Source organism: Gracilinanus agilis, chromosome 4 (genome assembly GCF_016433145.1).
Source record: "Gracilinanus agilis isolate LMUSP501 chromosome 4, AgileGrace, whole genome shotgun sequence".
Lineage (NCBI taxonomy): Eukaryota > Metazoa > Chordata > Mammalia > Didelphimorphia > Didelphidae > Gracilinanus > Gracilinanus agilis.
In genome coordinates this window covers 486,093,836-486,120,243 of record NC_058133.1, presented here as the reverse complement: position 1 = coordinate 486,120,243, position 26,408 = coordinate 486,093,836, and the positions used below count along the sequence as shown (strand labels likewise).

Here is a 26,408-nt window from a genome sequence, read left to right as displayed (position 1 = left end):
TCCTCCTTCATCCCTCCCTCCCCTTCCTTTTCTTCCTTCTTTCCCTCTTTCCCTCCTTCCTTCCTTCATCCCTCCCTCCCCTTCCTTCCTTTTCTTCCTTCTTTCCCACCTTCTTTGCTTCTTTCCTTCATCCCTCCCTCCTTCATCCCTCCTCCTCCCCTTCCCTTCCTTTCCTCCTTTCCTCCCTTCTTCCTTCCTTTTTTCCCTCCTTCCTTGCTTCCTTCCTTCATCCCTCCCTCCTTCATCCCTCCTCCCCCTCCTTCCCTTCCTTCTCTCTTTCCTTCCTTTGCTTCCTTCTCTGCAGTATATATCCATTTCTTCTCAATTGAGTGGGATCTGCTTGCTCACTTTCAGAGCCATTCATTACCCCTTTTCCCCTTTCCTCACCCCAAGCATGAGGCTTCCAGTGGATGTCTCACCTTTCCCCATTCTTGTTAGGAAAGGCCGCGTTGCCCCATCCACGGAAGAAGCCAGGTTCTCTGGTGAACCAGAGTACAACTAGGATGAAGAACAGGATGGTGACAGCTATCTCAGCAAAGCTCATGGGGCCCAGCTTCTTGTGTTCAGCCTGGATAACCTGGTAGGCTGCTCTCTCTTTTTCTCGACTTTTCTTTCCACAACTGAAGTTCTTCCGGAAGCTATAGGCAAAGGGACATGCTCATACACACATCTTCAATGAGAACTGCTCTCAGAGCAGGGGTAGGCTTATCTTATTAATGTTCCCATTTCACAGACCGATAGACAAAAGCCAAAGAAGGGAAATGACTCTTCTAAGGTCACACACCAAAACATCGGCTTGTCTCCCAATGTTTTATCTTTCTTAAAGGAGGTTAACTGTGTATGTATCCTGGATGCATTGAGCAGACAGTCTGGTGAAGCCTAAAGGATCTCTTCTCAGGATTATGAAGATGAATAAAATAAATTCACTAATAAATACATTTTAAAAAACGAATAAAATAAAATATATGAGATTACAAAGGCAACCAATTATACTGGTCATGGAATTACATAGTTTTATGTGGGATTACAATACAAATTTATAGGATTACAAAGGAAACCATTAATATAGTTATCAAAACATTTTTTAAAAAGCTCATAGACCCAGGTCAAGGACTAGTCTAGGAGAAAGGTCCTGGGATTCAAAGGTGGAAGGATCTTTGTTATATACCATCTGCAAAACCTGCTTCATTATACAGAGGAGAGAACTGAGACTTTGAGAAGGGAAACGATAACGGACTTCTCTACTAGCAGCAAGCAAGAATCCAGAGGCTGAGGGACTTATGAGAGGGAAAACTAGCCACATTCAGAGGAAGAACTGTGGGAGCAGAAACACAGAAGAAAAACAACTGCTTGAACACATGGGCTGATGGGGATATTATTGGGGATGTAGATGCTAAACGATAACTCTAGTCCAACTATCAATAATATGGAATTAGGTCTTGATCAATGATACACATAAAACTCAGTGGGATTGTGGGTTGGCTAAGGGGGGCTGGAGGGGTTTGGGGGAGAGAGAAAGAATGTGAAACATGTAACTATGGGAAAATATTCAAAATAAAAATTAAAAAAAATTTTAAAAAAAGAGAAGGGAAATGACTTGCCTAATTCCACACAGCCAGCAAGTCACAATCAAGATTTGAATTCAAGCCCTCTCACTCCAGGTGTAATATTCTTTTTACTAGGACCACAATACAAAGTGATCTTGTATTTCAGAATAGAAGAGAAAGAAGGAAGAAGCCTTTTGATTAATGGACTCATCTTTGGAGATTTTCAGAGTTCTTTCCTTTTTTCCTTGAGGTATTGGAATGTACTTTGTATGGGATTGTTCTTTCCATCCCTTCCTTAAGTTCACAAGAGCTTAGAACTATATTTAGAATTGGAAGGAAATCTTAGAGATCATCTACCAGCCCCTTCCTTTTACTGGGACTGGACGCTGAGGGGAGGAAGTCAAGAACCTAGCTTCAAACACTGCTTCCTCTAGCTCTGAGTTAGTATTTATTATATTACAATATTATATTGGTATTTATTTTAAGTTGTATAATAATATTTGTTATATTATTACATTATAGCATTTATTATAATGTAGGAAGACCTAGCACATTGGAATGTAGAATGGACAGTGCCAGCAGATGAATCCTAAAATCCAGTGGAGGATAGTTAGGGATGGAAGATGCTGTTTTCATGTGGGGTCATGAGACAACTAGGCCTTCCAGCTTTGAGAGGATCGCATGGGCCAAGCTAGGGCCGAGGAACTATAGTTACAAGAACAGAGAAATTACAAGTCATCCTTTCTGGGATTGGGTTCTTTTTCCCTTCTAATAAAATATCATAGAGTAATAATATTTAATAATTATGTTATATTGCATTTCATATTTATCATATGTGTATATAACATTTATGTTCATACATATATTCTTATAAAATTTTTATGCTATATGTTGGTTATATATACACACAAAAGAAAAGTATCATGTTATATTATCATATTTATAATTTAAAATGCTATACCATATATAATAAATATATAGAATATTATTCCTACTACATATTAATTGTATGTTTATATAAATGTTATTCCATGTACATTTATATAAATATTTTATGTTGTACATTTATTGTTTTTATGTTTAATTAATTCATAATTCAGTTATTAATGTAAATATTATTTTATCTCACGCATTTGATATTTTAATATAAATATTATCATCTATTCACACTATACTTACAGAAATATTTTTATGGTATATATTTTGTTACATATTGATGCAACATATCTTTTACATGGCATAATTATGTTATATATTAACCACATATTCATATACATATTTTATATTAGATATTAATTACAACTTTATATGATTATTACTTTAACTTGTATACTTATTATATATTTATATATTAAATTATTTTTTTTATTTAAAATTTTTATTTTAAATTTCCATGTATCCATTTTACCTTAGAGTATTAGAGGTAGCTAGACGATGCAGCAGATAGAGTACTTACCCTGGAGTCAGGAAAACCAGAGTTCAAATCCAGCCTCAAATACTTGCTAACTGTGATTCTAAGCAAGCCATCTAACCTCTGCCTTGGTTTTCTAATATATAAAATAAGGCTAAAAAGATCTTCCATCTCCCAGGTTTGTTTTGAGATTAAAAAAATGTTAAACAATAAAATAATAAATTAACAATAAATAGTAAAATAAATGTATTTTCCCCCTATTACATATAAAAATGATTTTTAAAACTTTTTTTGAAGTTCTGAGGAAATCGAGGTTCAGAAAAGGGAGGTGACTTTCCTCCACAATCAACATTGTATAGGGAAAAGGGCCATAACTTTGGAGTCAATGGACTTCCATTCAAATCTTACCTTTGGCCTTTTACAACCTAAGTGGTCTTGGCAATGGAGAAGGAAATGGCCAACCACTCTAGTATCTTTGCCAAGAAAACCTCAAATGGGGACACAGAGAGTAAGACACAAGTGAAAATTGACTGAGCAACAATGAAAGACCTTGGCAAATTGCTTAACTTCCCTGGCTCTCAGCTTCTTCTCTAAATGAAGGGGTTGGGTGAGGGGCCTCTGAGGGCCCTTCCAACTCTAGAACTGTGATTCTATGAATCCCAGAATGTTCAAACTAAAAGAGACGTCATCAAGAACAAGCCCTTCATTTTACAGATATTTTGTTCTTCCTTTCTCTCAGGTGGAAGCTTATCCATCAAACTCCTACTCTAAGACCGAATGCTTAGTCAAGGCCCCATGGCAATTAACCACAGGCAGTAGTCTTGGGAATCACTTATAAGGCTGTCCTGGTCTTGGTAGTTTTTTTTCTCCCTTCATTCTTGTATTGATGTTTAACTTTAGGTGTATTGATGCCACATTTCCCTGGTTACACTCTGCACCTCTTGAGGGCAGGGATTATGGCACCTGCCTTTTCATATACCCAACGGGACCAATACTGAGCTTACTGAGAAGGTGGGGAGGGAGTTTGCTTTAAAATTATTATAGTAACAGGAGGTCCTAGGTTCAAACCCGGCCTCAGCCACTTCCCAGCTGTGTGACCCTGGGCAAGTCACTTGACCCCCATTGCCCACCCTTACCAACCTTCCACCTATGAGATAATACACCAAAGTACAAGGGTTTAAAAAAAACAAAAAAAAAACCAAAAAACAATAAAATTATTATAGTAAAAGGTCTACTTCTGAATGAAATGAAAAAAAAAGATGAACTCTAAGAAATCTATTTTGATCAGGCTTCTATATCTAGTGGAAAATGGAGGAGTTGCAGGTCAAGATAGCTAAAATGTGCTCATAAATACAGCCCCTGGCTCCAGAGGAATTTCACTAATCTCTGTGATTAAATTTTACTCCAGATTGATCCATTTGTAAGAGGTTCCAGCTCCCTTTTGTTTAGTTCTATATAAAACCCTACAACCCCTAAGTTCTGTGGGCCACCTGGTGGTTAAGAATGATATAATTTTTAAAATATGTGTATTTATACACACATATGTACCCACATATAATTATATATTGAAATTATCATCTAGGAAGATCCAATCTTCTGGGATCAGTTATGTGTGTATGTGTGCAATCATGTTACCCTAGAACAGACTAAGATGGGGACCCAGCAGATGGCAGCAAGATGGAACAATGATGCATACATATCTTTGTGCGACCTCTTTGAATGTTTGAATATAATGCATATCCTTGTGGTTTGTATGTTATTTAATTTTTTAACCTTAACCTTCCATCTTAGAATCAATACTGTGTGATGGTTCCAAGGTAGAAGAGTGGTAAAGGTTAGGCAATTGGCATTAAGTGACTTGCTCAGGGTCACATAGCTAAGAAATATCTGAGGCCAGATTTGAACCCAGGACCTCCCTTCTCTAGGCCTGGCTCTCAATCTACTGAGCCACCCAGCTGCTCCCTGGTTTGTATATTATTAAAAGAAAAAAAAGAACCCTTACCTTCCATCTTAGAATCAAAAGTTCTAAGACAGAAGAGCTAAAAGGGCTAGGCAATGGGGGTTAAGTGACTTGCCCAGAGTCACACAGATAGTAAGTATTTGAAGCCAGATTTGAATCTGGGACCTCCAGTCTCCAGGCCTGGCTCTCTATCCACTGAACCACCTGGCTGCTCCATTTATATATTATTTAATAAATCCTATTCAATTGTGAGTTGAGAGCAAAGATTGTCTTTTGCTTCTTTTTGTATCCCTAGTACTTAAAATGGTACTTGGCACATAGAAGGTGCATAATAAGTATTTTTTTAAACCCTTAACGTCTGTGTATTGGCTCATAGGTAGAAGAGTGGTAAGGGTGGGCAATGGGGGTCAAGTGACTTGCCCAGGGTCACCATAATAAGTATTTATTGACTGAATGACTGATTAATTGGATTAACTAAGTCTGAGACTTTGGCATTAAGTTATTTGGTAGGAAAGCAGCGGTGGGAATTTGGAACCAAGAGACCCTGTTTTAAAGTTTCGCTTATCTGTTTACTTCTACCAAGTATTTTACCCCATTTTTGACCTCTATAAAATGGGGGTGAGATTAGACTGGCTGATCTCCATCCTGTGATATTATGTTGGTTCAATCGCAAACTCAACTACCACACTACTAGGATTTGAAGTCCTGGCTTGGATGATAAAAATGATCTGTTTAAACTTGAGCAAGGAATCTATTACCACTCTGGGTTTCATTTTCCCCACTTGTAAAATGGGGAGAATGATGCTTGCACTTCCTATTTCACTGGACAATTGTGAGGACCACATGGGATAACACAGTGATGGGCAAACTACAGCCCTCTGGCCAGATGCAGCCCCCTGAAATGTTATTCCTAATCTGACGAATATGATGAGTAGGATACAATACAATGAAACTTTGAAGGAGTTGCCTTAGAAACAGACTGACAGATGAGCATTTCCTTTCCTTTGGCCCCCTCTTTAAAAAGTTTGCCCATCACTGGGATAACAGATTCCAGAATACTTGGTTTCTATTTGACTAACCCTCAGGTGTTGCACACAAATGTCAAGGATGGCTACTCCTTGTCTCACCGGATACAGTGTAAGCTCCTTGAGGTCAGGGATCGCTTCATTGTCATCTTTGTATCCTTAAACCCCTTTTCAGTGCCTGGCATGAATAAATGCTCATTTGTGGACAGATTAATCCCTACCCTGACTTTAAGTTTCTTGAGGGCTAGACCCTTTGACGGTGTCTCTTCCTGCCCAGTTTGAGCCTTGGACTGGTCTGAAAACTTACTTAAATCCCAGGAACAGGATCTGGAGCCATATCCAGGAGAGCAGCAGTAGGAGAACCATGGTGGGGAAGGCAAAACCAAACCAGGAAGCAAAGTTCACCACACTGGGGTTCTTTGGGAAGAGCCTGTAGGGTTGGAGGGAGGAATGACAGTGATCGTTTCCATTGCAACAAAGTCCTGTTTGCCCACTTGTGTGGGTACCTTGGAGAGCTCGACCAGCCGAGCAACCTCTGGGGCAGTCGGGGATTCTACCTTTCCCAAACTAAGAGGGTGTATGTAGGCTTCCAGATTGCTTGTGCCAGCCAATGGGACGATTATCTTGGTCTGTGCACTGTACACCAAATTCAGCAATGAACCCCCCCCCCCCCCCAGTGTAATTAGCTAACTGGATTGAGCCTCTGACCAGAGTCTTGAAGGAAGACAAAAAAGATTCAGAGAAATTTCACTAAGAAGGTAGTGCATTCCCGGAACAGAGGACGGTGTGTGTGAATGCAAGGAGAGAAGAGATGAAATATTGTGTTTGGGGAAATCTCGTTGGTTCCTTGTTCTAAGGTCCTTTCCACCTCTGCTCTTCCAGGTTCTAGGGTTTCTTCCATCCACAATATCCATTGCTCTATCGCTCAAGGTCTCTTTTCAATCTACTGGAATGCAGAGGGCATGAAGGACATGGGACTGTGACAGGGAGTGTGGCAGGGGGGATAGAACATGTGCCATCAGATGTAGGAGACACCTTAGAACACAGAACAAAGGAAGTCAGAGGAGCCAGAACCAGGAGGGGCCTTGGAGACCATCTCATTAAGACCACAGCGATCATGCTTAACTTCGTCCTGGACTCCTCTGGCAGCCTGGGGGAGTAAATGGATTGCTTTTCAGAATATTTTTTAGATATTCCTTTAAAAATGAACTAAAAATATATTTTTATTTTAAAAGAATTGATTGTCGTTGTTCAGTTGTTTCAGTCATGTCTGATGCTTTGGGACACCATTTTGGGGTTTTCTTGGCAAAAGATATTGGAGTGGTTTGCCATTTCCTTATCTAGCTCATTTTACAGAGGACTGAATGGAGGCAGACAAGGTTAAGTGACTTGCCCAAGGTCACTCAGGCAAGATTTGACCTCTGGAAGATGAGTCCTCCTGTTTCCAAGTCCAGGACCACCTACCTGCCCCAACATTGAACTAGCATTCTTTCAATTAAGTAACTGAAATTCAATTAAATAATGACTAGAAATCTAATTAAACAACTGAAAGAAAGGCTCAATTCTGGCTTCACATTAGTTAAATATGGAATGTTTTTTCTTATTTTCTTTCTCAAAATCTCTCCATACATAGACTTTGTTCTGTAGACTCTATGTTAAGGAACCCTAATCTAGTCCAACCCCCTCATTTCTGGGGTTTGAAAGGATCTTAGAACATAGAACCCTGAGTGTCAGTAAGACAGAAAATAGCAATTATCTGAGATAGGTGGGAACTTAGGATATAATAAATACAGGGAGCATTGGGAGGGGAGGGAAAGGACCTTAAGACAGAGAATACTGAGTATCAGAGCTGGGAGTTAGATAGAGCAATGAGTATCAGAGCTGGAAGAGACACCAGCACCTGGTATATCAAATAGCAGAGGTGGAAGGGGCCTTAGACAGGGAACATGGGAATATAAGGGGCGGACGAGCCCTTAGAGGACATTGAAGAGCAGAGCTGGGAAGGACCGGAGAACATAGAACCCCTGTGTGTGTGTATCAGAGAGCTGGGAGTGTTGGCCATAGAATATCCATTGCTGACCCCATAAGGGCACGTTGGACAGCTGATTTGGAGGAGTCTCCTGGAGGGGGCCCATACTCACGAGTTGATTTGTCCCTGTAACACCAGGTTGGGAGTGGTGCCTGTCAGTGTGGCTATACCCCCAATGCTGGCAGCATAGCAGACGCAGAGGCTCATGCCTTGGGAGAATTTGAGGTGGTCCCTCTCCCTGTCCTCCTCCTTCCCCTCCTCTTCCTCCTCCTCCTTCTCCTTGTATTCCGGTGGCATTGATGATGGGATAGGGCTGTTCTCTGGGGGGGGGAGGAAGGCGAGGGGCAGGGTAGTGGAGGTGGGAGGCCTTGGTTCCCCTGTTGTAAAACAATGGGGTTAGTAAGAGGAGATCCTGGCCCAGATCTTCTATCTTAGGGCAGAGGGGAAGGGCCCTGTTGGTCTTTTCAGGGGGGAAGGAAGAAAACTGGTTTGAGATCTGAATGGAGATCCCTGGCTGCCCCTTAAGGACTGTTCCATTAGCTTAGTGGAGAGCTGCCCACTGAACCTGGTGGGAGGAGATGGGTTTCTCTCCCTTCATTTCCCATAAAGTCGAGCCAAGGGCTTCTGACTCAGAGGAGGGTTCTGCTTTGGGTCCATGTCACAGAATCCCTGGGAAGGACTTGATAGATCCTTGATATCTCAGGATCATAGAGTTAAAGACAAAAATAAGCCTTAGAGAACCCAACACCATCATTTTATGCACCTGATAATTAAAAAGGAGAGGGGGGCAGCTGGGTGGCTCAGTGGATGGAGAGCCAGGTCCAGAGACCTAAGATCCTGGGTTTAAATCTGACCTCAGATACTTCACAGCTGTGTGACCCTGGCCAAGTCACTTAACCCCTATTGCCTAGCCCTTCTGCCTTGGAACCAATACACAGCATCCATTCCATGAAGATGGGATTAACTCTTCCCTGCCTACTTTTTTATTTATTTATTTTTATTTTAAACCCTTAACTTCTGTGTATTGACTTTATAGGTGGAAGATTGGTAAGGGTAGGCAATGGGGGTCAAGTGACTTGCCCAGGGTCACACAGCTGGGAAGTGTCTGAGGCCGGATTTGAACCTAGGATCTCCTGTCTCTAGGCCTGGCTCTCAATCCACTGAGCTACCCAGCTGCCCCTTCCCTGCCTACTTTTAAGAGAATAAAGAACTCCCTTTCACAAGTGTTAACTCAAAATAGACAAAGAGAATAAAGAATTCCCTTTCACAATTCCAAGATGGAAGATAAGGGTTAAAAAAAAATTAAAAGGGAGAAAAGAGAAGCCCCAAAGCTTATAAAGGGCAGAACAAGGACTAGATTTCAGGGCCCCCCCAATCCCTCATCAGGGCAGTACTTTTTCTGCCTCCCTCCATTTTCCTAGGGCTACACTGATGACTCCTTTCTCCATTGGCTTTCGGAAGTCTTTCTTTGGGTTCCAGGGAGATTATTGTGTTTCCCAGTGCGTTCTCTCTCTCTCTCTCTCTCTCTCAGAATAGGCAGATTCTAGGAATGAAATATGTTCAGGAAGGGAGGACCCTCTCCAAGGCCAAGGCCTAATCTTACCCTTCTCATTCAGGCTCGGTGGTTCTTTCTCAGGATTATAGTAAGGCTCTTGGAGCTCAAAGGAGATGTTGACGTGGCCTGCCTCACCATCCTTCTCCTCTGGGGCTTTGTGTAGCTGCTCCAATACGGCGTGAGCGATGGGCACCATCATTGCCGTGGTGGCGGTGTTGCTGATCCACATGGAGAGGAATGCCGTGACCACCATGAAGCCCAGGATCAAGCTAGGGAGAGGCATGGTGTTAGGTGGTCCGGGATCCTCCCGGGCTTTGGAAAACAGAGACCCGGGGCAAGCTCAGCCAGGCCCTGGAGCCAGCTAATCCGCCCCAGAGAGCATTAATCCTAGAGTTCTCATCATTGCTCACTGACCATGGGTAGGCGGTGTGTGTGCGGGAGGGCATAGGAGCAGGCCACAAACCTTCCTCCTTCACATACCCCAAAGATCCAATGGAGGAGGGAGATGCAGCTGCAGATACTCTACCCACCCTCTCACTGTCTGCTCTCACCCTGAGACACTCACCTACCCCAAGCCCCGACATTCCTTCCACACCACACCCCAGGACTCCCTACTCCTAGGAGAGCTGCCAAGCCTCCCGCCATGGACACTGGCATTCTCTGTCTTCCTGACACCCCCACAGACTATAAAGAAAAAAGCTAGCGTGTGTGCATGCATGCATGTATGTATGTATGGGAATGTATACACATGTAAGTATATGTGACCATATGTGACAATATCAAGGTGCGTGAGTATAAATGTGAATGAGTATATAGGTGTGTGCCCACACATACATGTGTGCTACCACGCATGCACAAACATACACACATGTGTTGCATATATGTATAAATATACATGTGTGTGTGTTTTGTAAGTATATATACTTACAAATTTTTTTTGGTATAAATACTTCCTAGCTGTGTGACCCTGGCCAAGTCACTTAACCCCGATTGCCTAGCTCTTACCATTCTTCTACCTTGGAACCAATACTTAGCATCCATTTTTCTATAACTTATAAAAGTTATTTATGTAACACATGTGTGTTACATAAAATCAATCTCTTGGGTAGCCAGATGGCACAGGGGATAGAGCGCCAGGCCTTAAGTCATGAAGACTCCTCTTTGTGAGTTCAAATCCGGCCTCAGATAATTACTGGCTGTGTGACCCTGGGCAAGTCACTTAACCCCGTTTGCCTCAATTTCCTTATCTATAAAATGAGCTGGAGAAGGAAATAGAAAATCACTCTAGTATCTTTGCCCAGAAAATCCCAAAGGATGCTAGAAAGAGTTGGATGTGACTAAAATGACTCAAGAACAAAAATCAATCTCTCTCCTTTCCAGCAAGAAGTAAAGAGGGCATCTTCCTGGGTATGCATTAACACTTCACTATCTCTCTGTCTCCCTCATCTCAGCAACCCAATCTTCTTTTTTTAACTCTTACTTTCTGCCTTAGAATAAATACTATGTATTGGTTCCAAGGCAGAAGAGTGGTAAGGGCTAGGCAATGGAAGTTAAATGACTTGCCTAGGGTCACTCACACAACTAGGAAGTGTCTGAGACCAGATTTGAACCTAGGACCTCCTGCCTCTAGGCCTGGCTCTCAATCCCCTGAGCCACCTAGCTGCCCCCTTGCATTCCAGTCTTCTGGTCAATGATGGGGGTTGAGTGGAAGAGGGGAGACCGTGACATCATAGAATTATAGATCTAGAACTGGAAGGACCTTTAGAACACATTGAGTCCCACCACCTTATTTTATAGATGAAGAGACACACTGTATTTAAGCAAACAGCTATTAAGTATTCCTTCAAATCTAGTGTCCTACATATAATAACTCCCCGCCTCTTTCAAAAACACATGAAGGAAGGGCAGGCAGGTGGCTCAGTGGATAGAGAGGCAGGCCAGGAGATGGGGAGTCCTGGATTCAAATCTTATCTCAGACACTTCCTCACTCTGTGACTCTGGGCAAATCCCTTAACCCCCTTTCCTGGTTCTCATCGCTCTTCTGCCTTAGAACTAATATATAGTATTAATTCTAAGATGGAAGGGAAGGATGAAAAAAACATCCCAAAACACATGGAGGCCTTGACCAACTTCTAAAGTCCCCCCTCCATGTTAACTGCTCAGACTCTACCCCTTGTCCTGGTCTGTGGCATCCTTCTTGACTCACAATGCTGGCCTCACGCCAATGATGAGGAGAACTCGAAGAGCGATGCGCTTATGAAGGTTCCAGTGTTCCACAGCTATGGCCACCAGGAGGCCCCCAATGAAAAGGATGTTGGTGTCCTTCAAGTACTCTACGGAAACCTGGTGCAAGCCAAGCCCACAAGTGAGAAAGGAAAGTGAGTGGAAAACTGGGCAGCTCTCTCTATCCTTCCCTTCTTTCAGGGAGTTCCTACTAGGGTCCTTGGGGATGTGTTTGATCTGATCACAGCAGTATTTCAAACTAGTTGGTTTCCTTTGAGATCCAATGGATTTCATTTGGGGTTGTATTGGTTTTTTAAAACAGCATCATTCTGAGGAGGTTTCCAGAAGAGTCACCAGTTTGCAGTCCAAAGGGTCCAGGACCCAGAAAGGGGTAAGATCTGCCCCACCCCACAACTACCAGCAATAACCTTGGGGTGCATAGTAGTATGCCAGTTTTAAGTTTAGTCTGACTCTCAGTTGTCTGCTTGGTGGATTGTCAGAAATTGAATTAATGGGGGGCAGCTGGGTAGCTCAGTGGATGGAGAGCCAGGCCTAGAGATGGGAGGTTCTAGGTTCAAATCTGTCCTCAGATACTTCCTAGCTGTGTGACCCTGGGCAAGTCACTTAACCCCCATTGTCTAGCCCACACCACTCTTCTGCTTTGGAGCCAATACACAGTATTGACTCCAAGATGGAAGGTGAGGGTTTAAAAAAAAAAAAGAAATTGGATTACCAGGCTGCCCCCAGCCTGATCCCATGTCGTCACTGGACTCCCCTATGTAAATATTAATTTAAATCCTAAGAAGGACATAATGATGAAGATGAATGTGAAAATATAGCCCAATGCATCCCAAAGGCAACGTGAAGAGCTTTTTGGATTATCCATCTGCCCTTCTGTCCCCAGGAGAAAGGAGGGAGTTGAGAAAGAGCTTCATATTTCAGGTTAATCTGGGCCAGTTCTTGACGAATGAAAACAACCTGGGTGAACTTAGGCAAGTTACTTAACTCTCATCTGTAAAATGGGAGGGGTGGGGTATGGGAGGCCAGAGGTTTCACCCCAATCAGATTAAAATGTAACTGGCAAATATTGAACAAAACCAAAGAAAAAGACAATAAATGTAATAAAATGCAATTCTACATTTTAAAACTAAGCCAATACCCAGCTCCCTTCTGTACAGTTTAACCAGCCTGGCTTCTGTTTGAGTTTGATACCACTGGCCTAGGTGACCTTGAAGGCCCCTTCTGTCCCTCCATCAGGGCTTGATCCAAAGACCAGCTTCATTAATCCTATTTCTGCCAAACAGTGAAGGGTTCTGTCCGACTTTCTCAAAATGGGATGATCTGAACCAAGGACCCTGTTTCCTACCCTCCTCTCTAAAAAGCCTCTAAGATAGCACCTCGTGGAACCCTAGCTGGTCTTTGTCTTGTGATTATTAGGGTTCTGGCTTCAAGGGCCTTCTAAAATCTATGCCTGGATCAGAGGAGCCACTTTTCCCTTTTTCGTTCCAATATGTCTTGCCCACTACCCTGGTCTTGATGTCCCGGGACATTCTCCTCTCATTCCCCATTCGTATTTACAGGTTCCGTCAGCAAGTTTCAAGCCCCAATGAGTTCCATGGCCAAATAGGCTGGAGAAGACGTGAAGAATCAGGAAACATGAGTGTTAGTTACCACATCATCCAGCTATTTGGGGTTAGAGTACAAAATGTCTCCAGGGAATTTTTTTTTCAGAGTCTCTATGAGCATTTGACAGTGGATAAATTCAGCCTTGAAAACTCACTTGTGAAGAGCATTAAAAATGTCCTCTTGGGTCAAAAGCCTCCATGGAGTTCCTTCTAGCTTAGGAGTGGGGAAGGAGACTAAAGAATGGTTTGGGAAAGGGGGGGGCTGACATCTTTTCTGAAGGTTATCATAATCCAAGCAGGTCTCTAGGCTGATGACAACTGCCACCGATGTAGCACTTTACAGTTGTCAATATTCCCATTTCATGGAGGACTCTTGGAAAGATTAAGTGATTTGCCAGTGGTCACCCAGCTAGTAAGTAACCCAGTAACTGGAACACAGGGCTATCCATGCCATCTCGGCTAGGTAAGGGCATCTCAGCTAATAGGGTTCTCTCCTCCCACTCACCAAAAGACAAAGCCCTGGACTGTTTATTATTGAGTCTTTGTTAAGAGGGACTCCCAGAGGACATTTCTGGCCTGCTGCTTTGAGACAAGTAAATAATCATTCTGCCCAATTTACAGATGAGACTGACTAGGTCCAGAAAAGTTAAAAGACTTTCCCACGATCATATGGTGATTAAAATAACAGATGGTGCTGGTGTATATGTGTGGTGGGTGGTTGGGTTGAGGGACTAGAATCCTTTCTCCTCTTTCCAAATTCGGTACTCTTTCTCTTGGGCCAGTCTTGATTCTGAGTCACCAAGCTGGGGGATCTTGGGTCTTTGGTTCTGTAAACCTCAGTCTGGTCATTTGAAAAATGGGAATAATAATGACCTCTCAGGATCAAAGGAGTGCAGCTCACAAGTATTTTTTTAGGGTATCAACCATTTCTAAGAGCATCTGATTATTTCTCATTTAATAGTGCTGTCCACTCAGCCCCTTCTTAGACTCTCACTCTCCCCCAAAGCCCTTTTGGGATGTATGAGTTGGATGGGCAGAGAGAGGTGGGAGTGAGGAGAGATACTTACCTCTGATGCATCCATGATGCCCATCATGGGGAAGAGGATGATGGGAAGAAAGGCAGTGACAGCTAGTGGCAGGGTCTCTGTGCACCACAAGAGTGCCATGAGGATGATAGCATAGGCACATTTGGCTTCCTGGAGGCAGGAGTGGAGAAAGGTGTCAGGGACCAGAGATTACCTTTATTGCCCTATGACTCCTCCCAACCAAAAAATTCCCCTAATAAACCATCTTTCCTTGACCTTCCTTTATAAGGCAGCTCCCCTAGAGCCCAAGGCATGACTTCTTCCAGTCTGCATGTTTGGAAATATGGGAAGAGGATAGATTATCTTGCTGCCTAAAACTGATGGCAAGGGGAGCAGACCTTCTGAGTGAAATATTCATTCATTCATTCATTCATTCATTCATTCATTCATTCGCTCATTTAATTAATTAATTAATTAATTTAGTCATCCATCCATCCATTCATCCATCCATCCACTTATTTATTTACTGCTCCATTCATTTAATTACTTATTTATCTGTTTATTTGTTTGTTTATTTTTTATCTGTTTGTTTGTTTATTTATTTTTAAGTCCTTACCTTCCCTCTTGGAGTCAATACTGTGTATTGGCTCCTAGATGGAAGAGTGGTAAGGGCTAGGCAATGGGGGTCAAGTGACTTGCCCAGGGTCACATAGCTGGGAAGTGTCTGAGGCCTGATTTGAACCTAGGACCTCCCATCTCTAGGCCTGGCTCTCAATCCACTGAGCTCCCCAGCTGCCCCACTTCTGAGTAAAATAGAGAAGAGGAAAGAAACAACTTTGAGGATTTGCAGAGCTGAGGGAAAGGGGAAAGGGAAGCCCTGAGGAACTATCGGAGACAAAGAACAGGATCTCTCAATGAGAAGAGGGAATCCATCTACTCATCCAGTCATCTCTCCATTTTATTAGGTATTTATTTTATTTGTTAAGCACCCATGTGCCAACAGACAGCCAGGTGGTGTAGTGGATAAAGCACTGGGTCTAGAATCAGGAAGACTTATCTTTCTTGTTAGCTGTATGATCGGGCAAGTCATTTAACTCTATTTGCCTCAATTTTCTCATCTGTAAAATGAGTTGGAGAAAGAAGGAAATGGCAAACTACTCCAGTAGCTTTGCCAAGAAAACCTCAATGGGGATATGAGGAGTCGACCAACCACAAATATGTGCCAAAGACATAAACAATAGTCCTAACCCTTAAGGAGTGTATATTAAAACTTTTCCCCAGGAAGTCCAGCTTTGAGGTCTGCCTCAGCCGCTGGGGTAGGACAGGGCGAGGGCATTAAGTTTCCTCAATTCCAAGTCAAGGCCAGCTGAGCCAGGCCAACTTAGTCCCTTAAGGGTCTTCTGCCCAGTCTGGGAAAGGGCCAACTTCCTACACTGGAGAAATTGGACTCAAATCCCAGAATATCAGAGCTGTAGGCCAAATCCTTCATTGTCCAAAGGGGGAAACTAAGGTTCCCTTGTTACATTCTAAAAGGGTAAGATAATACATAACCTGTAGCTACTTGAAGGCCCTTTTCTATACTTCTCTTTTTCTTTCTTTTTTTTTTTTTTTTTTTTTTAAACTCTTACCTGTTATCTTAGTACCAGTTCTAAGGCAGAAGAGCAGCAAGGGCTAGGTAACTGGAGTCAAGTGACTTGCCCAGGGTCACACAGCCAGGTCCTATTTGAACCCAGATTCTCCCAACTCTAGCTGCCTCTCCTGAAGGCCCTTTTCCAGACAAAGCACCCAGCTCTGAATGTGCTAATCACTGGCGACTGATAAATATTTATCTCTTTGATTTGACTTCTAGGGAAAGAAAGATTCTGGGTGAGGGGGTAAAGTGAGGGAGCTAGGTTTGAAGGTTGGAGAACTCAGGGTCCTATTGTAAAGAGGGGCAGCACCTGGAGAATTGCTTCAGGCAGAGAGATAGGGCTGGGAGAACTATGGAGGGAGAAGATAAGAGAACCTAGGAAGGGTTGGGGAAAGTCAGCACTACTAGGGGTTGAGGGTGAGGGGAACAAGGAGAAGACAATATAAAGAATTTGGAGAACTAGAATACAGTCTCAGATCATTTGGGAGGGAGAGCTAGAATTGGCAAGAGGCTGGGCGCCCTTTTGCCACCATGGGGTGTATGGCACATTTTGTTCCCACGATACTACTTATGGCCACAGTCCAGGTGCTTCTAACATGGGAAATGGGGGGAGCTAACAGACATCAGAAAGGGGGGTAGCTGAAGCCTAAAGGATGGGAGGGGTAGGATAATAGGTCCGCAGATGGGACTTCTTGCCCAGTTTAGTCAGTATTTCTGGGGTGGTGGGTCATTGGGGGTGAAGAGAAGAAACACCTCGACTCCTTCTGGCGAAGAATGCTTATTCTTAGCTTCTTAGCTGGACCTTCTAATCTCATGCCATAGTTGCCACCCAAAAAAGATTCAGTTCCTTCCCTGCCAGGACGTTTTGTGGCAGAAGAAAAGTGTGGTTTGTCCCCTGGCCTGGGTCTGGGCGTTGGGGAATTGAGGGCAAAGCAGAGCAGGCCTTCCCCATCAACAGCCTTGGTGGGCCAAGAACTCTCCTCTATCCCAATCCAAGGCCAGCGGAGCCAGGCCACAGGCGCAGACTTAGTCCCTAAGTGTCCTCTGCCCAGCTTGGGAAGGGGCCAACTCCCCAGCTCCCTCCTTGTCCCCTCTGTTCTGTGGGGAAGACCTCAGGGTGGGGCTGCCTTGAACCTAGCCCTGTTCCCCACCTTCCCCCGACTTTTGCCTTTGTCTTCTTTCCACAGGGTGTGGGGGTATTCTGCTGATCCCAAGGTTCCTCCCCCTCTAATTGCCCTTGCAATGATTGAACAGCTGAGTTACTCATCGGCCCAGCCCTGTCTACTCTCCTGGCCAAGAGCAGGCAGAGTAGCAGGGGGCCCCTGTGGACTCTGTGACCAGACCTTCTCCTCCCACTGCCCTGCTCACCCCAAGGAAATCTTGGCAAGGTCTCAGATTTCAGTAGGAAGAAGGGGAGAGATTAGGAGGCACCTGAGGGATTAGGGACTCTTTTCTCCCTTTTAGGAGAAAAATCACTTTGCCTCTGTGAACCTCAGTTTGCTCATCAGCAGAATGGGAGTTTCCCTTAAATTCTTACCCTTCTCCCTACTCCCAAGATTAACACACTTGAGAGAATAGTCTTCAGGAAGAAAGGGGCCTTATGGTCCTCTCTCTCCCCTAACTGGGCTGCTTTTAAAAATTTTTTAATTTAAATTTTAAATTTTATTTGGAATATTTTCCCATAGTTACATATTTCATGTTCTTTCCCTCTCCCCCAAACCCCCCCCCCATCCCCTTGTAGCCAATGTACCATTCTGCTGGGTTTTACATGTATCATTGATTAAGACCCAATTCCATATTATTGATAGTTGGACTAGAGTTATCGTTTAGCATCTACAGCATCTACATCCCCAATAATATTCCCACCAGCCCATGTGTTTTTCTTCTGTGTCTCCACTCCTGTGGTTCTTCCTCTCAATGTGGGTAGTGTTCTTTTCCATAAGTCCCTCAGAATTGTTATGGATCATTGCATATATTCGATTTTATCACAGTGTCTCTGTCTCTGTGTACAATGTTCTCTTGGTTCTGCTCCTTTCACTCTGTATCAATTCCTGGAGATCATTCCAGTTCACATGGAATTCCTCCAGTTCATTATTCCTTTGAACTGGCCTGCTTTTGTTGTATTTCCAACTTAATAAATATTTTATCTGTCTATGTCTATGTGTCTGTCTATCTATCTATCTATCTATCTATCTATCCATCATCTAGATAGTATCTATTGATAGTAAATAGATATCTATAGATGGGGCATAGCTCTATCATCTACTTAACATCTCTCCATCCGCCCATCTATCCTTCTATCTCTCCATTCATAACTATCTCTCCATCTCTATTTCTATATTCATCATCCATCCTTATTTATCTTAATCTATTTCTCGACCTATCCACTTAGCATCCATTTTCCTATATATCCCTCCATCTTCCTAGGTATTTCCCATCATCTATTTTTCCTATTTATTTGTTCCATAGATCTTTACAGAGAGAAGTGACTTGCCCTGAGGTTACACAACAGTTTAGTAGCCAAGCCAAGCTTCTCTCCAAGTCTCCCCTAGTCTAGCATTTGGGAACAAGTCATCTACCCTTTGCAGGGCTTTCTAATCTGGGGCACAGGGACTCTTAAGGTGAATATGGCTAGATTTTGGCAGATCTATGAATCTCATCTTTATTTTCATTAACCTCTCACTGAAATTGCATATTTTCTTCGATTACTGTTATTATTTTGAACCTGTATATTCTGTCTTAGTATCAGTTCTAAGATAGAAGAATGGTAAAGCTAGGCAAACAGAGTTCAATGACTTGCCCAGGGTCACACAGCTAGGAAGTAGAATATCTGAGGTCAGATTTGAACCCAGGACTTCTTATCTCTGAGACTGGCACTCTATTCATTGAGAAACCTACATTCCCCTAGACTTAGCTTGTTCATCCTTCTTTCCTGACCTGGCATGCCTCTTCTCTCTCCTCCACCCACCCCCTTCCCAAAGTGCTCTTATAACCTCTACATTGGTCCATTTCTGGAGTGTGCTCCTGTCTCACCGTGGCTTTTAAGACTTCTGTTTTGACCTTAAGATTCCTCCCAGATACCACTTCCTTCATCCTTCTCTGCCTTGTTTTAGTCATATATACTGTAGTATCAGTCTTCTACCTACCTTCAAGTGAACATATACTTTTTAAAGACTGTGATTTCTCCATCTCCTTCATTGCCTCCCTCCAAATCTAGTATAGGGTGCTGTATGCAATGAGTGTTTGAGGACTGATAAAATAACTAGCTGTACATAGTAGGCTTTGTTGCTGTTGTTTAGTCCTATCTTTGTGTTAGAAAAAAACTCTTTTTGAGGTTTTCTTGGCAGAGATACTGGAGAGATTTGCCATTTCCTTCTCCAACTCATTTGACAAATGAGGAAACTAAGGCACAAAGGGTAAAGTGACTTGCCTAGGGTCACACAGCTATTAAATATCTCAGGCAGGATTTGAATTAAAGTTTACCCACCTCCAGGCTTGGTGTTCTATCCACTGTAGCACCACCTAGTTACCCCGACACAGTTGGCATTTAATGCTTTTTTGAATTGAACTGGTTCTAGTCTCATTTCCTCCCAGAAGCCTTTCCTGATGACCAACTGCTCACATTTTGATGATGCTGTACAGTTTCCAAGTCATTTTTATTCTGGTCCCTTTTCCACCTGGCGTTTTGCCCCATGCTCTTAGAACACTGGACACGAGACCTGGGCTTTAATTCTGGCTCTGCCACTAATTCACTGAGTGACCTTGGACCTTGGAGAAAGAGTCACTTAATTTTCTAAGCCTCAGTTACTTCATCCACAAAAATGAGGGAGATCGGACTAGATGACTTCTAAAGTCCCTTCCAGGTTTAAATCCATGATCCAATGAGCCAACCCCAGAAAAGACAACTTCCTCCCTCTCCTCACCAGTTAGGCCTAGTCCTTTTGGTGGACCTTGGCACCCCCTATCTCTAGCTATAGGGGTACAAAGCCTGCTTGGCTATCCCAAGCATAACTGGCCATAGCCAGGACCTGGTGGATTTCCTTCCTAATGTATAGATAAAAGGTATGCTGCTTCAAAAGGAGGAAGAAAGACAAGAAAAGGAAGGCAGGAAAGAAAATGGAAGAGAAAGAAAGGAATGAAGAAAATACAGAAGGAAGGAGGGAAGGAAGGAAGAATGGAAGAGAAAGAAAGAAATGAAAAAAGAAAAGACGGAAGGAAGGAGGGAAGGTAGGAAATAAGAAAGGAAGGAAGAAAGACAAGAAAAGAAAGGAAGAAAAGAAAGAATGGAAGGGGAAGAAAGGAATGAAGAAAAATGGAGAAAGGGAGGAAGGAAAAAAGGAACAAAAGGAAAGTGAAGGAAGGAAGGAAGGAAGGAGGGAGAGAGAAAGGAAAGGAACAAACCTAAAAAGAGGAAGTTTGGAAAGAAAGAATATTAGAAATGAAGAAAGGAAGGAGAGAGGGAAGGAAGAAGGGAAGGAATGAGAGAGAGAGGATGGGCCTTAGAAAAGAGTTGAGAAAACGTATCCCCCTTTCTTCTTTGCACAGGTGAAGGCGTCTATGGGTGGGAAGTGTTTTATCTATCCAGCTGTCATATTAGCTGCTTTTTCTGGGTAGCTTTTTTCTCTTTCTTTTAAAATCTCTGTTACAATAGATGATTCACAGGATTGGGGAAAGAGACAAGTCACTCTGAAGTCAATGAAGATAACCTGGAAACAAGCCATGATACAAATAAGATTCAGAAAAGTCCATTTCAGACCACATGAAGAACCTCTGAGAGCTGGCTTTTTTCTTATCTGTTCAACTCCAACAACCTTCATGGCCTTTTTGCTCTTGGTTCTTTCTTTCCCTGTATCTTAGCTCCATCTTTCCCATGTCTAAAAAACCATCTCTTCCTTTCAGTATGCTCCTTCTCTTTCCTCTTCTCCTTTCTTTCATTCAAAGCTTCAGGCCACCTCCTCCAGGGAGTCTTCCTGAATGGATCCCTACCTTTCTCTATCACCTACCTACTCACATAATTCCAGGCCATTCCTGGCCCTTTAGCACAGGCCTGTGGTTGTTTACTCTGCCTTTTAAAAAAACCTTAATGTGGAGGGGGCAGTTGGGTGGCTCAGTGGATTGAAAGCCAGGCCTGGAGAAAGGAGGTCCTGAGTTCAAATACAGCCTCCTCAGACACTTCCTATCTGTGTCACCTTGGACAAGTCACTTAACCCCCATTGCCTAGCCCTTACCCTCTTCTGCCTTAGAACAATACACAGTATTGATTCTAAGACGAAAGGTGAGGGTTTTTATTAAAAAATAATACAAAAAAACAACCCAAACCAACTTCATATGGGGACAGCTAGGTGGCTTAGTGGATAGAGCCAGACCTGGAGATGGCAGGTCCTTGGTTCAACTATGTCCTCAGACACTTCCTACCTGTATGACCCTGGACAAGTCACTTAACCCCACTGCCTAGTCCTTACCATTCCTCTGCCTTGGAATCAATACTTAGTATGGATACTAAGATAGAGGGTAAGGATTTAAAAAAAAAAACACAACAACTTTATGTGTTTCTGTTATCAGGCTTGTCTGTCTTTTCTTCCCTAAAGCAAGTTTAAGGGAAGCTAAGTTAGATTCTCCAGTGCTTTTCATCGAGCCCTGGGTTCAAATCCCTCCTTGGATATTGCCTTTCTGATCTTGGGCAAGTCACTGAGCCTCCCTAGGACTCAGTTTTCTCACCTGTAAAATGAAGGAGTTGGACTAGCTGGCTTCTGAGGTCCTTTCCACCTCTAGGTCCAAGATCCCATGTCCTAGCTAGACAGAGCAAGTGGATCTACCTCTGTCACCTCGGGCAGGTTCCAGCACAGTGCCTGGCACATGTTACGGCTGTGCAGTCATGTCCAGCTCTTCCTGAGCTCATGAACCACAGCTCTCTGTGGGGCTTTCTTGGCAAGGATACCAAAGTGGTCTGTCATTTCCTTCTCCAGTAAATTAAGGCAATCAGAGGCTAAGTCACCTGCTCAGGGTCACACAGCCAATAAATGTCCAAAGCCAGATTTGAATTCAAGCCTTCCTAACTCCAGACCAGTGGTCTAACCTCTGAGCCATCTTAGTTGCCTCCCACCTGGTAGGATGTGCTTCATAGATGTTTGCTAGCTCATTGTTTGCTGTTGCTATTTGACGATATGTCTGACATTGGAGGAGTGACCTTTATCTTTCTCAGCCTCAGTTTCCACATCTGTGAAATGAGAAGGGATTAGGCTAAGTGACCTCTCAGTTTCCTTCCAGCTCTAAATCTGTCATCCTATGACCTATCTCCCAGAAATGTTTTGGGGAAGGGTCTGATCCTGTTTCTTTCTCCAAACTTTAGGAGAAAAATCCCAGGGAGTTGGCTCTGAGGCACCTCAATGTTAAGTGACTTGCCCAGGGTCTCAAAGCTAGTAGAGCCAAGATTTAAACTTATTCTTTTTTTTTTAACCCTTAACTTCTGTGTATTGGCTCCTTGGTGGAAGAGTGGTAAGGGTGGGCAATGGGGTCAAGTGACTTGCCCAGGGTCACACTGCTGAGGCCGGGTTTGAACCCAGGACCTCCCATCTCTAGGCCTGACTCTCAATCCACTGAGCTACCCAGCTGCCCCCCCCCTCAAACCTAGTCTTTCTGTCTCTAAGTCAAGAACACTGTCTAATTGGTCAGCAAGCATTTATTTATTCAGTTATTTAAGCCCTCACTTTCTGTCTTAGTAACAACTCTAAGATGGAAGGGCAAGGGCTAGGCAAACAGGATTAAGTGACTTGCCCAGGGTCACCCAGCTAGGAAGTGTCTAGGGTCAGATTCATGACATTCATTTTTAAAATTTTGGAGTTCCAAATGCTCTCCTTCCCTCTAGCTCCTCCCCATCCACTGAGAAGACAAGCAGCATAATAGTCATCATAGCTGTGAAGTCAGGCAAAGCATATTTCCATATTAGCCATTCATCCAACGTTTACTAAGAGACCTACTATTTGCCAAGCAAAGTTCTGGGGATACAGAAACAGAAAAGGACCAATCCCTGCCCTCAGGGAGCTTCCATTCTAAAGGGAAGCCAGCCTAATAGAAATGGGTTGATACACGATACCTAAAAAGTCACTCTAGAGGGGAATGTTCTAGTTGCTGGGGATGGAGGTGGAGAGAAAGGCCACCTGGAAGATGGCGCTCGAGCTGGGTCTTAGAGGAAACCAGGGACCCCAGGAGGGAGGACAGCAGGTCAGGTTGGCTCCTGGTAAGACAGCCTCGAGGATAAAGTAATATCTACAGAACTATTTCTCCCATTAAGGCAGATCAACTAAACGAAGCATGTCCGCAGTAGGTACTATGTGCCCAGCACTGTGTTAATCACTGGCCATAGAAATACCCAAAAAACAAGATGGCGCCTGTCGACCATTCTAAGCACCCACTCTGGGAAAATCCTTGTTTATAGGAAAAGCGTGAGGAGCCCCAGCCTCTGCCCTCGGAGATCCATGGGAGACGGGGCCATCTTTCCTAAAGAGCCACGAGACCAAGTAAAAATGGAAGTGAAAATCTGCCCGGTGCCAACTCTGAGATTCAGGCCAATAGGACTTTCAGGGTGACCAGCCCTGGGGGGATAGAGGGAGGGAGGGAAGAATGAACGGGGTGTTCCCTGAAGGGCCTGTGGGAAATGACCCACATTGTGATTAACCATTACTAGGGCAAGAATAACTGGAAGCATCAGCAGGAAATGCCCAGATGCCCCAGAGCCATCCCTTGGTTTGATAGTTAACTTAGGCTGGTAGAGACTGGCCCTGGTTGGTGGTGGTGGGTGGTGGGTGGTGGTGAGGCGAGCAGGAGCCGCTTTTACACACCTCGGCTCGCTGGGTCCTCCCAGCACAGCCTTGCTAGGTAGAGAGGACAAGTATAGTCTGCCCCATTTTGCAGATGAGAAGACTGAGGCTGTTAAAGGGAACTTGCTTAGCACATGCTAACAGATCTAGGTGGAGATTTTAGGGGTACGAAGGACTTGGGGGGAGCTTGGTAGATGACTTAGGGGATGGAGGTTTGAGGAGGGACTGAAGAATGTCCCCCCCAAGCCCCTGCTCCAAGGAGGGAGAAGAGGGATGTCGGGTAATAGAGGGTTCCTGACTCCCTGGAATTGCCTGGGTTGCTCTTGGTGCTTGCCAGCACCTTCCTCCTACTCCCTCCCCCCTCGGCTTACCCTGGGCTGTGACTGTAATAAATATGCTGGATTAGTGACCAAAACAATACTGAACAACAGAGCCGGGGAACTTTATTATTCCTTATTGAATGAAAATGACCTGGAAGGGCCCAAAGAGCTCAGCTCCAGGGACTCGGAACCTGGGAACTGGGAACTTGAAACAAAAACGATTTTTCTCACTGCTTGTTGTTTCTGTTCGGTCATTTCTCAGGCACGTCTTACTCTTTTTGACCCCACTAGAGTTTTCCGGGCAAAGATACTAGAATGGATCCATACAGGTTTCTTTTCTAATTCCATGTATTTTATTTTATTTAAAAACATTATTCTCGGGGGCAGCTGGGTGGCTCAGTGGATTGAGAGCCAGGCCTAGAGACGGGAGGTCCTGGGTTCAAATCTGGCCTCAGACACTTCCCAGCTGGGTGACCCTGGGCAAGTCATTTGACCCCCATTGCCTCGCCCTTACCACTCTTCTGCCTTGGAACCAATACACAGTATTGATTCTAAGATGGAAGATAAGGATTAAAAATAAAATAAAATAAAATAAAATAAAAATATTATTCTTGGGGTAGTTCAGTAGATGGAGAACCAGACCTAGAGACGGGAGATCCTGGATTCAAATCTGACCTCAGACACTTCCTAGCTGTGTGACCCTGGCCAAGTCACTTAACCCCCATTTACTGTTCTTCTGCCTTGGAACCAATGCATAGTGTTGATTCTAAGATGGAAGGTAAGAGTTTAAAAAAAACTGTTCAGAAAAAAATGCATATGTTTATGTATGCATATAACACACATGCTGTCAGTTGTGTCCAAATCTTTCATGATGTCATTTGGGGTTCTTTTTTCTTTTTTAAAAAATTTTATAGTCCTTACCTTTCATCTGAGAATCAATATTGTGTATTGGTTCCAAGGCAGAAGAGCAGTAAGGGCTAGCCCAGTGGTTCCCAAACCTTTTTGGCCTACTGCCCCCTTTCCAGAAAAAATATTACTTTGCACCCTGGAAATTATGAAACTATTTATTGAACTCAGAATAGAATGTAATACAAAAAAAGTGTGGCCATCACCCGCCTCCCTGGATCGCTGCAGCACCCACCGGGAGTGGTAGCACCCACTTTGGGAATCACTGGGCTAGGCAATGGGGATTAAGTGACTTGCCCAGGGTCACATAGCTAGGAAGTGTCTGAGTCCAGATTTGAACCCAGGACCTCCCGTCTCTAGGCCTGGCTCTCAATCCACTGAGCCATCCAACTGCCTCCCCTACCCCAATTTGGCGTATTCTTGGCAAAGACACTAGCAGGGTACAGACTGGTTTGCCCTTTCCTTCTCCAGCTCGTTTTACAGATGAGCAAACGGAGGTAAACAGGGTAAAGTGACTGGTTCATGGTCACACAACTAGTAAGAGCCTGAGGCTAGATTTGAACTCAGGAAGAGCCAGTCTTCCTGACTCCAGGCCTGGCACATGCACATGTGTGAACATGTATCCCATACTTTTTATTCCCCCATACTTTTAAGTTGAGTTTGCTTCATTAACATTTTCTTCTTCATTTTCTTGATTCTAGACAATCAACAAAACAATAAATCAATCCCTGATTTTGATGCATTGGCTGATTTTGGAGGCTTCAATTGCTCAAACTACAAATTTCACAACCCCACGTCAGAATGTGATGGCTCTGACATGCTTCTGACTGGAATTCCATCTGGAATGATCCCCTCATTTCAAGGTCAGAAAGCTGAGACCCAAAGAAGGTATATGACTTGCCCAAGGTCCCTTGCACATGGTGGAGCCACGATTTAAACTTCTTTTCTTTGATTTGAAATTTTAGTACTTGTCCAGTGAAGTGGAGAATAATTATAGCTTGCAGCTACATTGCTTTTCAGGTTTTCAAGGTATATTACATTCACGATCTCATTCGATTTTCACAAGAACCTGTGAACAATTATCCCCATTTTACAGATTTAAAAAAATGGAGGCTCAGAGAAATTTAAGTGACTTGCTCAGGCTGAACTAAGATCAGATTCAAAACCAAATCTATTGGGCTCCAAGTCCTTGTCCTTTGCTATTATAACTGACATTTTTTATAACCCTTAATTCTCTTCTCTCCCCTCCTCTCCCCTCCCCTCCTCTCCTCTCCCCTCCTCTCCTCTCCTCTCCTGTCCTCTCCTGTCCTCTCCTGTCCTCTCCTCCCCTCCCCT

General features: G+C 43.6%; 1 protein-coding gene across 1 annotated transcript in view; it reads right to left on the bottom strand.

The window, feature by feature from the left end:
• Positions 1 to 270: 270 nt before the first annotated feature.
• The window catches only part of SLC13A2 (solute carrier family 13 member 2), a 35,172-nt gene continuing 9,034 nt past the window's right edge, over positions 271 to 26,408 (bottom strand). The window contains exons 2-7 of the mRNA XM_044672829.1: positions 14,443 to 14,571; positions 11,734 to 11,870; positions 9,576 to 9,796; positions 8,085 to 8,349; positions 6,251 to 6,373; positions 271 to 638 (exon numbers count right to left, since the gene is read on the bottom strand). Coding sequence (XP_044528764.1) covers positions 416 to 638; positions 6,251 to 6,373; positions 8,085 to 8,349; positions 9,576 to 9,796; positions 11,734 to 11,870; positions 14,443 to 14,571 — 1,098 coding nt within the window. The 3' untranslated portion in view covers positions 271 to 415. The remainder of the gene's footprint in view (positions 639 to 6,250; positions 6,374 to 8,084; positions 8,350 to 9,575; positions 9,797 to 11,733; positions 11,871 to 14,442; positions 14,572 to 26,408) is intronic.